A 14,084-nucleotide genomic window follows, 5' to 3' on the forward strand; every position below is an offset into this window, starting at 1 on the left:
TTTGTTAAAATCACTAATCCATATGGTCAAAACGTAAGAAATCAAAGGCTGCGTTTAGACAGGCACCTCAATACAGATATTTTTGAACTAATTGGTATTTTGACCAATAACATCAGATATTTTTTACATCAGATATCTTTTAGAGCTGATCTGATTGCTCAAAAGAACAACTAGTGAAAACAATATCAGAATTGGTCTTCCTGTCGAAAATGCTTCTTTGGAATATAATGTAGCGTGTTGTCATATCATTAGTGTGTGTAGTAATAAACCCTATCACTGTTTTATGAGGACTCTGTGTTTCATGGACTGTAGAGACTGTACATCTGCCTCAGAGATTTTCATGATGATTGCCAGTTCTGGAGAGAAATGAATTAATGACTTAGCCAGACTATTTTTGTTTCTCTTTTCCAAATTTGATGTTTTATAAATGCCACAAACAGATCATGATTTTACATTTGTTGGGGCTCGGTACAGATTTATCATCTTAATCACTATTTTGTTGCTGAGAATTTCACTGTTTCACAGGAAATGCACATGAGCTTCGTGATTTACAAAAATTAATTGAAAACCTGCACTAACAGATGGTTATAATAATAGTATCCCACTTTACAAGTAGCCTCATTTTGACCCGCTAAAAGCCTAACCACCGCTCAAGCAACTTTATGGATAAAACGTTCAAATCCCCGAGTTGACAAGATACAAAATCTGTTGTTCTGCCCCTGAACAGGCAGTTTTCCCACTGTTCCCCGGTAAGCCATCATTGAAAATAATAATTTGTTCTTAACTGACTTGCCTAGTTAAATAAAGGTAAAAAAATAAAAATTATTTTGCTATGACTATACTCATTCAAGGGGTTTTCTTTGCCTTGATGCAAAGCTGTCATCTTTGAAGAATCTCAAATATAAAATCTATTTTAATTTGTTTAACACATTTTCTGGTTACTACATGATTTCATATGTGTTATTTCATACTTTTGATGTATTCACTATTACTAGAAAATAGTAAAAATAAAGAAAAACCCTTGAATGTGTAGGTGTATCCAAACGTTTGACTGGTACTGTAGGTAGGGGTAAAAGTGACTAGGCAATCAGGATAGATAATAAAAAGAGTACCAATAAACAGAGGTCAAATAAAGATCCAACATCTGTAAAGTACTATCATGTCATGTGTCTGTTTTGGTGGTTTGGAAGACTCATGGTGTTGAGGTACCTTGGAAGGTTCTTGTTGGAAGACCACTGTCTGAGTATCACCTGGTGCTACACTGGTTGTAGTGAACTTGACATTGCGTTCAAATCCGTTAAGTGTGACAGCCATTTGTGGTTTCCCGTTATTGGTCTGTACCCTCCATAAGTCCCACTCTTCCCTGAGCAGAGACCCCTTGTACCTCAGTGTGGACACAAAGACGTAGGACGGAGGCAGGCCGTCTGGAAACAAGTTCCTGTGGGCCAAAATTAAACAACCAGTCAATCACATCACCATGAAACAACCAGTCAATCACATCACTATGAAACCAGAGTAATAAAGTAGACATGGCAACAGTGAGACTCGTAGGAAAGGTTACCATCTTTACCTCACAATCTGTGGATACTACACGATTAGAAATGTAAAAAAATGATGTAAAACATCACAGCACAATTGAAAAATATATGGCACATGGAAACTAAACGAGGGTGGTCTACGGTGATAGGTGGGATAGGCTGAGGGTTGGGATTAAAGAGCTGAGGTCTATGGTGATGGGTGGGATGGGCTGAGGGTTGGGATTAAAGAGCTGAGGTCTATGGTGATAGGTGGGATGGGTTTAGAGTTTATGTTTGGTATTGTATTATTGTTATGTGAATGCTTTATATAAACGTACCATGTATGTAAAATGTGCATGTAAAATGTGTATGCAAAATGTATACGAAAATGTATTTATAAAATGTATGTACACCACCATTCAAAGTTTGGGGTCACTTAGACATTTCCTTATTTTTGAAAGAAAAGCAAATTTTGTCTATTAAAATAACATCAAATTCATCCGAAATACAGTGTAGACATGGTTAATGTTGTAAATTACTATTGTAGCTGCAAACGGCTAAAGGAATATCTACATAGGCATACAGAGGCCCATTATCAGCAACCATCACTCCTGTGTTCCAATGGCATGTTGTGTTAGCTAATCCAAGTTTATAATTTTAAAAGGCTTATTGGGGTGGCAGGGTAGCCTAGTGGTTAGAGTGTTGGACTAATAACCGAAATGTTGCAAGTTGAAATCCCTGAGCTGACAAGATACAAATCTGTTGTTCTGCCCCTGAACAGGCAGTTAACCCACTGTTCCTAGGCTGTCATTGAAAATAAGAATTTGTTCTTAACTGACTTGCCTACTTAAATAAAGATAAAATTAAACCACTTTGCAATTATGTTAGAACAGCTGAAAACGGTTGTACTGATTGAATAAGCAATAAGTAAGTAAGTAAGTAAGATGGCGCCTGAGAGGATGGCAGATGTTTGTTTATTTGTGTTATTTGTAACTTTTTAAAATCTTTTTTTGTACATAATGTTCCCGCTACCGTCTCTTATGAGCGAAAATAACTTCTAGACATCAGGACTGCGATTACTCACGACGGACTAGCAGAATCCTCTTTTTCCTTTCACAACTATGATGAGCCCGACACGAAGGATACACTGCTTCCTCGAGAACAGGCCCCGATCCCGTGATCTGCGTGAAGAGGAGGCGGAAAAAGAGGGGGTGAAGGTCAGGCTGCCTTCTCAGAATTCATAGGCGGTCGAATAAACCCCAACTTCCCTCCATTCTGGTAGCAAAGTGCAATCTTTGGACAATAAACTCGACGAGTTATGCGGAAGATTAAACTACCAACAGGACAAAACTGTAACATCTTATGTTTCACGGAGTCGTGACTGAACGAGTACAACATCAACATACAGCTGGCTGGTTATTTGCTGTACCGGCAGGATAGAACAGTGGCGTCTGGTAAGACAAGGGGCGGCGGTCTATGTATTTTTGTAAACAACAGCTGGTGCACGATATCTAAGGAAGTCCCGAGCTATTGCTCGCCTGAGGTAGAGTATCTCATGATAAGCTGTAGACCACACTACTTACTGAGATAGTTGTCATCTGTATTCTTTGTAGCTGTTTACATACCACCACAGTCAGAGGCTGGCACTAAGACAGCATTGAATGAGCTATATTCCACCATAAGCAAACAAGAAAACGCTCACCCAGAGGTGGCGCTCCTAGTTGCTGGGGACTTTAATGCAGGGAACCTTAAATCCATTTTACCAAATTTCTATCAGCATGTTAAATGTGCAACAAGAGGGAAAATAACTCTGGACCACCTATACTCCCCACACAGAGACGCATACAAAGCTCTCCCTCACTCTCCATTTGGCAAATCTGACCATAGTTTTATCCTCCTGACTCCTGATACCAAGCAAAAATTAAAGCAGGAAGCACCAGTGACTAGATCAATAAAAAAAGTGGTCAGAGGAAGCAGCTGCTAAGCAACAGGACTGTTTTGCTAGCACAGACTGGAATATGTTCCAGGATTCCTCCTCTGATCAGTCATTGGCTTCATCAATAAGTGCATTGATGATGTCGTCCCCACAGTGTCTGTACTTACAGACCCCAACCAGAAGCCATGGATTAGAGGCAGCATCCACACTGAGCTAAAGGCAAGAGCTGCCGCATTCAAGGAGCGGGACTCTAACCCGGAAGCTTATAAAAAATCCCGCTATGCCCTCCGACGAACCATCAAACAGGCAAAGCATCAATACAGGGCTAAGATCGAATCGTACTACACCGGCTCTGACGCTTGTCGGATGTGGCAGGGCTTACAAACCATTACAGACTACAAAGGGAAGCACAGCCGAGAGCTGCCCAGTGACACAAGCCTACCAGACGAGCTAAACTACTTCTATGCTCGCTTCTCACATGGAATAGCCTTCATTTCTCAGAACAAGAATTGACTGACGAGTTTCAGAAGAAAGTTCTTTGTTTCTGGCCATTTTGAGCCTGTAATCGAAACCACAAATGCTGATGCTCCAGATACTCAACTTGTCTAAAGAAGGCCACTTTTATTGCTTATTTAATCAGTACAACAGTTTTCAGCTGTGCTAACATAATTGTAAAAGGGTTTTCTAATGATCAATTAGCCTTTTGAAATTATGAACTTGGATTAGCTAACACAACATGACATTGGAACACAGGAGTGATGGTTGCTGATAATGGGCCTCTGTACACCTATATAGATATTCCATTAAAAATCAGCCGTTTCCAGCTACAATAGTCAATTACAGCATTAACAATGTCAACACTGTATTTCTGATCAATGTGAAGCTATTTTAATGGACACATTTTTTTGCTTTTCACTCAAAAACAAAAAATAAATAAATAATAATAATAAATAATAAAAATAAAAATAATAATAATAAAGACATTTGTCCTCCGAAGCGGGATGGTTAATAAAAAACACAAATAAAAAATAAAATATTGACACAGCCACTGGCGTTGCACATACTGAGGTACGGTGGGGGGGGGTCAACGAGATTTGGGGTCCCCCAACCACCCCCAAAAAATCATCATACCGTGAAAGAAATGTTCAGAATTATAGGAAATTAGCTTTATAACTACAACATTTTCTCTCAGCAATATGTAGAATGTCAGGAAATTAGCTCGGAGACTCTTGAAAGTCAGGACAATTGTTGTCCGACAGAGAAATTGTATTTTTATAGTTTTTTTATTTGAGCTCTAAAATGTACATTCATGAGAATCTTAGAAGGGACGAGATTTGTTTTAGGAATTCTCTAAACTTTCAAAATGCCTTTGTCCGAAGCAAAGGAACCCAATTTCAAACTTTCCAAAAGTGTTTAAAATTTTAAAAACTGGCAATGATGGTTATTAACTAGAAAATTATCTTATTGAGTTTCATGAAATAGCCATCTCTGACTTTAAAACCCCCTAGATTTGATTGACACACCCACACCCACAAGGTGATGTCATTTTGGATATTGAGTAGCTCCCTGTGTGTTTAAGTTAGAGACATACAGTCCAATTTATTGTATTGGCTGCAGCTCAATCCCCTCTTTCCAGATATATAATGTTTTTACTTAATCCATACAATGGGGCTTTTGAAAGTGGCCTTTTTATACACATGAGAGAATCCAGACAAGACATTTGCAACAAATCTGTCTGTAAAACCCAAACAGTGTGAGTTACAAACTAAAAAGCTTCAGGGAAGTTGTCTGCAGGTAATCCAGTACCAGGCTGCAAACGATGTTTAGGTAAAATGTGCCAAAAATAACGTGACCAAACATGGGTCTAAGTTTTCTCATTCAAAACCTTGTTCCTTATTATTTATTTGTTGACTGTCTGTTTTGCCATTGATTAATGTGTAGTTCAATGTGTTTCTATGGGCTGTAGCAATAAAGGTCCAATTCAATATTATATCAAATATGTTTTTTTATATAGGCCTTTAAACACTTGTTCGATAGTAATTGTAAAAATAAAATGCATTTTATGGTGTCTGATGGGGTTGGCAGGAATCCAGTTAGTTGCATTTTATGAAAACATAGAAATTGGAGATTGTTCCTTTACATGCTGTTATACTGTCGCTGATACTTTGGTCTATCAAAATATATGTTTCATTTTTATTTTTATTTTTATTAAGACAAATATTTGTGGAAAGAAAGTTGAGATTGTCCTGTCTTTCAAGAATCCCTGAGCTATAAAATAGCAAAAAATATATATACCTCATAGACAAAATGTGTAAAATAGCATGAGATTAGCTATAAATCTGCACATTTTTCTCTCTGCCCACATGAAAAACAGGGGGCCCAGTGAAACTGTGCTACGCCACTGGACATGGCATGGTGTTTAAAGCTTACGTCGTGCTTTCACTCAGGTCAACGCGAGATGTCACCTGGAAGGCTTTGGAGCCATAGAAAGACCCTTGAGTTTTTTTGACCTTTTTGGCCAAATTAAGATACTGTAGAATATCGAAGCCCTTCACATCACCGTTACCAACTGAGATACTGCTTGGACAAACAGTCTCTGAAATAAAGAGAATGAGAGAATTTAGAACACAGCAGAGTACGTATTTTTGTGTGACTGGTTGAACATCACAAACACACTTTCATATAAGTACCATCATCCTTTTTTCTGGTCGGGCTGCATGTTAATTTTGAGTTAAATCCATTTAATTTGACCTGGAAACCGAAGTGTCAGATAATCTGTTGTAAAAGGCATTGGAAAGGATCGCTGGACATTTTGCAAATATGCAGGCTGTCTAAAGAACACCCCCCCCATTGTGAAAACCAGACAGAATTTGACCATTACACCCACCCCTTAATCACGCATGTTAATTATTACAGTAGGTAATTCATTTACATGGGATCAGGCATCCTTATTGTTTTTAAGTGGATACAACCACTCAAATAGGTCCGATTTTCCTTTTATGCTTGGTTCTGGGAGTTGTTTTTGCTCTTGTTCTTGATGAAACCCTTTTGTTTTAAATAGCTTCACTAACCTTTACTTCACTCTGAAGCATGAACCAGTATCTGGGCAAAGGAGATGATGAATATGACGAGATCGCCTCTCTGCACAAAACGCTACCATTCAAGCTACCATTCACCATTCACCATTCACGCTCTGCAAGCGTCAAAATTACAGAATTACTAACCAAATATGCCTGGGCTGCCAGCAACTATTGTAATTTACTGCCGTTACGCCATGTATGTTCCTTAAAAAAAGATTGAAATAAAAATCTACAAGCAAACAAAAAAAATAATTATGTATTGTTTCTTACCAGAAGGTGCCTCTTCCGGTCAAAAGCAATTGATAGCTGTTTTGTTGTTGTTGCTTGTTCATTTTTATTTAGGCCTTGGGCAGAGAGCAGATCACATCATATCATCCTCTCCTTTGCCCAGATATTGGGTCACCTGAAGTACTAACATCACATTGACATTACTCTCTTGGCACAGTTTGGCTCGTCATCCATAGTCATCAGCTTTAGAAAACATTTACATTCCCAATCATTAGATCTTGAGAAAACATTTGATTGCAAGACATTTCTTGGTTTTGAAGAGCTTCAATGTTTGGCAATGTGCAAACATGTTAAATGAACCGAAGAGTCCTTAAAGGCCCTCTCCTTCATTTTAACGAACAACAACAAAAATGATTGCCCCACTTGGTTTGTTATAAAGCTGAGGGATAGGGCTTATGACTGTCCCCATTTTGTCATCACAACAATGCCTACCTTCACACAATTTCTGCCTTATGGTCTCACGGATCTTGGAAATAGCTTTATAGTCATCAACGTAAAATACGTAATTGGAGGAAGGCTTGTTTCCAATAGCATTCAACTCTGCCTCTTCTGTCTCAGATCCCACACCAATGGCAAAGATGATTATTCCTCTTCTCCTGGCTGCCTCTGCTGCAGCTTTCACCTCATCTTGTGACTTCCCGTCTGTTAGGACCACAGCGATTCTAGCAACGCCCTTTGGGCCTCTCTCAGACAGGTTAAACAGTTTGTCGCTAGCAAACTGTATGGCCGTCCCAGTCCTTGTATTTCCTCCCATGTAGTCAATGGATTCCATGGCTCTAATGAGATCCTTGATATGAAGGTGCTTCCCTAGTGGAATATTTATGATTGGATCATCACTGTATTGGACCACTCCGATCTGGGTAAACTTCTGTCCGATGTTAAAGCTTGTGGTAATGTTGACTAGCCATCGCTTGACTATTTCAAAGTTCACATCAGCTACACTCCATGAGCCGTCTAGGATAAAGACCAGATCACTTGCAACAGTCTTACAACCTGTAAGAGACATGAGACACATGAGTGGTGGTACACAGCCTTGAGAAAAAACATTAATGCAGAGTATTCACTTCTTCTAAAGGAATGGCCTTTACCAATACGGTTCATAGAGAGCTTTCCTGAACATCCATTCTGTTTTTATAGTAAACCTGAGAGATAATGGACACCATGCAATGGAAATGTGTCACACATAACGATGAAGACAGAAGCACTCTTACTGAATCTCATGTCCTCATCTTGTGCTGTACAAGACAAGTGAAGGAGCATGAAGCACACACACCGCAAGACACAATGCATGGATCTTGTTTTGCAACCCATGATGCTGAAGTACCAAACTCCAATTGTGCCCCTATAGGGAAAGGGAAACAACACATGCATTGCTGAGATGCATTGCTGAGTTACAATTGCTCATATCAGTTAACCAATCAAGACCGTTTTTCTTACTTGTCACTGCTGTTACTTGAATTGCATGCAATGCATATCTTAATATTGAAAGTAGACATATCTGTGACAAAAGATGGAGGGTCAGTATATTGCATTTGTTGTAAACAAGATAAAGCAAATTAAGTATGTGTTAGTGGCAATGAAACATGGAAGAGCATTCTGAGGTCTCTGTCTCACACACACTCGCTCTCTCTCACACACTCGCTCTCTCTCCGTGTGTGTGAGTACTCAGAATTGTTTTGATCATACTTCTTTGTTTCCCTCTGGCTTCTTTAGGAAATGGTATATTTTATTACAGTTTCCAGCCCGTGAAAGTTAGAAACTGCAGACATTATAAAAAGAAGCAGCTATAAATGAGGAGCAGATATGTTCCATAGAAAGCATTTGTGGAAGGAAGGAAGGAAGGAAGGAAGGAAGGAAGGAAGGAAGGAAGGAAGGAAGGAAGGAAGGAAGGAAGGAAGGAAGGAAGGAAGGAAAGACCTTTAGTCAGCTCAGTCAATCCATCCGATCAACCTTAAGCAGTGGGTTTTTCTAAGACAATGACCAGACTTGGATAGAAGAATTCTGCAATGACCGAAATCTAACCCTGATCCACCATATGTAACTGTGCAGTCAGTTTGTTGTCACAGCCATTACATGACTGTGTTTTTCCACTCCCTGACCTGGGATTTGCGGCACAGCTCAGTGAGGCTCCAAACTGCCATGGTAGAGCCGGCCATTTTGTTCCGGTCTTTCCCCCCCTATCCGTCCAGAGCACTAGGGGAGGTCGCTGGAGCAGCAGCGTGACATGGGCAATTTGGTATGGTCAGTAAAATCCTGTATCCTTGGGACATTCCTACCATAAACCTTAACCTTAACCCTTACCCTTACCCTTACCCTTACCCTTACGGTTTTACATTTCAACTTCAATGAGGTGACGTCAGAGTTGGGACTTCCCAATGATCCCAGATAGCAAAGACCAATTCGCTAGTACCCCAAACTGGATATTTCTACATTTCTGCTAAAGCCACATGGAATTCATTTATGGCGTCAGACAGTGAAATTCCAGCTCTGGACAGTGACCAAACACATGTAGTCATGACGAATGGATGGCAACCATTGTCCAAGACATAAAGAGACCTGGTTGTGATTGGACTACACAGTTGAAGGAACACATTCCTGAATGGGCTACATTAAAGCTTGATGGAGTAGGCACCAGCTGAGAATGCATGCCACAAAATTCTCTCATATAACCCGTGCACTTGTTTTGCCGGTCAGTGCAGTGCCGTTAACCATATGTTTATTTTTATTTTGTATGACCCAGTCATTGACCTCTGATGTTATTGGAGCAGTGCACATACTTAATAGCTCTCCATCTTGGTCAAGATGACGGGTCGCTGGTATGCAGTTTATTATAACCCCCCCCCCACTAGAAAAACACAAAACAATATCCATCATAAAGATTTTTTTAAATCTGACATATTGCCTAAAACCCGTAACATGACTTCCAGATTCTATTCCAGACACCTTATTTATTATTATCGAGTCTGAGTTATTCATCTAGTTTGCAGCAATACTTTGTAAAATATTTATGTCATGCCTGGTGGGTTGCATCCAGCTGGACATGGGAGTCAGGAAGCTCATGTTGAACAGCTGATTCCTCCCACTTTTCCAGAAAAGGTGCTACCAACAGAGTTAACCTGTTCGTGGTTCGAGCTGAAAGCACAAACTTATATAGATGATCACTTACGGATTTTCTGGTTCCTTCATCTGGTTCTTACCCTAACCTTTTTGGTTGCTATGGTCTTCTGATTGATAGAGTTGTTGTTAGGGATACATTTGAGATGCCGTTTTCACAACTCCAAAGCTAATTGGGGAAGTTAATGTGCACCTACTAGAATAGCTATTTAAACATTAGCACCTGCTGTCTTAAATGACTTTGTTTAATATGTCAACCATTGCATTTTGGACTGAACTCCTTTAAATAATGCAATTAAAAGTTATTCCATCCCAAAATCAACAGCTGCTGTTCAGCATGTACTACAACCAATGATTTATACAGTATGTACACTAGCTGACTGACTAGCTGTTTCTAAGCCACCGCGCCTCAATGGTGACTCTCCGCCACCATTGTAAAAACTATTTTGGAAGCTATATAAATACATTTATTTCTATACCTTCATTTGTTTTTGCCAGCTTTATTCTATTATAAGCTCCTTATTTTATTACAGACACATACATTTGATTATGTTAGCTAAGCAGACAAATATATATATTTAGAAATATTCTTAAAGTATAGTTTGTTACTTTCCCCACTACAAAAACAAAAATACTTACTGCCCAGTGCAGTAAAATATGTATATATTTCCACACTGAGGTTGGAATAATAATTTGAAATTCAGAAAATGATGATAATGCCCTTTTAGTGTAAGAGCTGTTTGAAAATACCGCCTGAAATGTCTGCCTGTTTTGATGGGAGTTCCAACGCTCTCTGCCAATAACAGATCGTCCGTTATCCCTCCCCTCTCAGACCACGCCCAGGCTGTCCTAGCAAAATTCTTCTTTGAGAAATTGCTCTTTGCTAAAAAGCAATCTTTTTGTTTGACCATATTAATAGAAATGATTTGATATTGAGATACAAATGGCTGCTTTGGACCTTTAAATACATGTAATTTTGTTCTTAACAAATGTAATTGAAATACTGTAGAAATACTGTAGAATTCCATTCATTCATGTGGAGGACTGCATCTTCTGGGGAGTGCCAATATAGCAGACTGGTGGTTTCAAAGCCTCTCTTTGGCCAATACATAGCATCAGCAATCCAGGGTTTATATACATAATTGATTACAACTTTGCCAAGGTAAGGGGAACGTAAATTACTGCCAAGTTCCTCAGGCACCAAGGGAAAAGCCAAAACATTATATTAGCTCTCCCTTGAAATCAAATCAAATAAGCAAAACCATGAACCCATATCATCACAGTAGACTAAACCACTTGGAGCCTGGGAGGGGTATAATATCATCCAATATGTTCCTATTTTAGAATGAGCTACAGGCTAGGGGTTTACGTTTGGGAATGCCTAACTTTTGTTTTATATAAATCTGTCACACTCACAGAAACTCATGAAAGCAATTTATGCAAACCCCTGATCTTGGTTTTTCTATGGATTTTGTTCCCTCAACTTTCTTTTTCTGTTTATGAGAGGAGACTGAGTCGAGCGCCAAGCAGAGTTCAGTTAAATAATTCCATTCATTCTTTGCATATGACAGAGGCACAAACAAGGGACTGATAACTGCTCCTAATGTCTTCAGTATGCTACCTGCTGTCTGCTGCTGCAGCCGCTCAGATCATAGGAATATAAACACTAGTAGATTATCACATCTATTGAGAAATTGATAAAGCACAAAGCTTCAGTGAAAGCTACAACACACTAAAACACACTCAAAAACCAGAATGATCTGAAATTGTACTGAAAGTTCGTACTCAGTCTAAATCCCAAAAGGATCCAACAGGTACAACTTGCTTTACAATGCATTAAACAATTGAATAAGAAACACATTTCAAACAAGAAACATTCTGTTTCCTAATTTAAACATGAAACATTCGTTATCATACCGTATATTAAAGTATTGGCATCAAAGGCCCTTGCAGACCCAAAATCAACAAGTGTACAAAATGTAGTTTTCCAAAAATGGCAAAAGCAAACCCCCCAACCCCCCCCCCAAAAAAAGTTACCAGAGGTTAGTGTAGTCCGAGTGTCAGTGTCCCCTGTCACCTTCTCATATGTGCCCTGTGGCCATAACCGTGGCAAGGTCTAGGTAGAAGAAGAAGCTGTGTTTGGGGAAGAAGTTTCAGCACTGCACCAAATGTTCCTCCTGTGACTGAAAGTGTTAAGCCTGCCCTCTCCATTCACTTTCCAGTTCTCTATCTCTCTCTCTCTCTCTCTCTCTCTCTCTCTCTGTCTTCCTCTCTCTTCCCTGCCTCCCCTTCTCACTTTCTTCCCCTCTCTCTTGCTCTCCCCCTCTTCCCTTTCACTTTCTTCACCTCACTTCCTCCCCCTTCTCTCTACCCCTCTCTCTTCTCCTCTTTCTCTGTCTGCCTCTCTCCCTCTCTCTCTTTTCTCTGGGTCTTCTCCAACATTTACTGACCAACAGCCACTCTTAATTATCCAGGCTAAAAGAGAGAGAGACAGATAAGAAATACTGAGAGAGACAGCCTCTTTCCGTCAGTGCCAGGAGAAAAAGAGTAGTCAAAAGGACAGGATTGTGTGTGGGGGCTGAGGGTATACACATGAAGTCCTGAGGGTTCCAGGAACCAGGGTGGGTCCTAGATAAGGCTACAGGCTTTCACATGCTGGGACCAAACCTCGGGCTTGGTAACTGGCATTCTGTTCCGTTGTTTTTCATATTCCGTTGTTCTTCATATCTCCATCTGCCCATTGTCATTTTCCTATTGTGTGCTCATGGAAAGGGCTTACCAAGGTGGATAGCAGGAGATCATGTTGTACAAGTGAGCAATGAACAAGGGGCATAAAATGACTGTGATATGGTACCGTTCCTAGTAGCCTAGTCTTACAGCTGAAACTCGTCAAAAATGTCCAACCAAATCTGATATCAGTTGAGAATGTTGTTGTAGACTTCAGTTTGTCATATTTCTTTGAGTTTCATAGCTCTGCAGCATCCTGCATCAACTAATGACTCCATTTTGGCTTTCTGCACGTCAGTATTGCAATGATTAACGGGGGCAGTTTCAGCATACAGGCTGAAATACTCCCAGGGTAGCCCAGAATACACAATGTTAGGCCTTCACAATGTAAATCTCATGAGAATAAAAACACACATTGTACACATCAAGATGATTTCACAACCTGACCTAAGGGAACAAAAAATTCAGTGTAATAACTAAGATACACATGAAATGCTGTCCAGATGCTATAGGACAGGGTTTCCCAATAGGCGGCACACGGGCCGAATTTGGCCCGCTGGTGATTTTATTTGGCCTCCCAAGTTTTCTGAGCAATTTCTTTATATATTTTTGTACATAAAATACTGTAACAACACCAGCAAATCAGCTCCAAGTGATTTTGATTTGGGAAGTCTGTTCCAAAGTATTCCCATGTATAATAGAGAGATAGATGTGGTCGTTTACAAATGTAAACTGGGTTTGAAATTATTACGTTTAGTCAAATATTACATTATTTTTGGGCTTCTTGTGGTCAATTTGCAGTCTACAAATTATGTGTAATTATGTTCTGGCCCCGTGACCATCCGCTCAAGAAAAACTCTAGTTGACGATGCCTGCTGTAGGAGAATGCATTGAGTCAAGCATGATCGTCATCTGTTCGAGGAAAAAAGGGGTTTACGCTACTGATACAAATAAAATTAAATGACATTTGTCACATACGCCGAATGCAACAGGTGTATATCTTACAGTGAAATGCTTACTTATAAGCCCTTAACCAACAATGCAGTGTTAAGAAAAATACCCCCACCCCCCCCCCCAAAATGAAAGTAACAAATAATTAAAGAGCAGGAGTAAAATAACAATACCGAGGCTATATAGAGGGGGTACCAGTACAGAGTCAATGTGTGGGTGCACCGGTTAGCCAAGGTAATATGTACATTTAGGTAGAATTATTAAAGTGACTATGCATAGGTAATAACAGAGAATAGCAGCAGCGTAAAAGAGGGTGTGGGGGGCGACAATGCATATAGTCTGGGTAGCCATTTGATTATATGTTCATTAGTCTTATGGCTTGGGGGTAGAAGCTGTTTAGAAGCCTCTTGGACCTAGACTTAGACCTAGACCTGCTCCGGTACCACTTGCCATGCGATAGCAGAGAGAACA

At 39.8% G+C, this 14,084-nt stretch overlaps 1 protein-coding gene across 2 annotated transcripts in view; it reads right to left on the minus strand.

Moving 5' to 3' along the window:
• The window catches only part of col21a1 (collagen, type XXI, alpha 1), a 46,015-nt gene extending 33,540 nt beyond the window's left edge, over positions 1-12,475 (minus strand). For both annotated transcript variants that reach the window (XM_064950159.1, XM_064950160.1), the window contains exons 1-5: positions 11,973-12,475; positions 8,033-8,163; positions 7,254-7,814; positions 5,884-6,049; positions 1,210-1,438 (exon numbers count right to left, since the gene is read on the minus strand). In XM_064950159.1, coding sequence (XP_064806231.1) covers positions 1,210-1,438; positions 5,884-6,049; positions 7,254-7,814; positions 8,033-8,132 — 1,056 coding nt within the window. In that variant the 5' untranslated portion in view covers positions 8,133-8,163; positions 11,973-12,475. The remainder of the gene's footprint in view (positions 1-1,209; positions 1,439-5,883; positions 6,050-7,253; positions 7,815-8,032; positions 8,164-11,972) is intronic.
• Between the last annotated feature and the right edge of the window lie 1,609 nt (positions 12,476-14,084).

Source organism: Oncorhynchus masou, chromosome 31 (genome assembly GCF_036934945.1).
Source record: "Oncorhynchus masou masou isolate Uvic2021 chromosome 31, UVic_Omas_1.1, whole genome shotgun sequence".
Taxonomy (NCBI): Eukaryota; Metazoa; Chordata; class Actinopteri; order Salmoniformes; family Salmonidae; genus Oncorhynchus; species Oncorhynchus masou.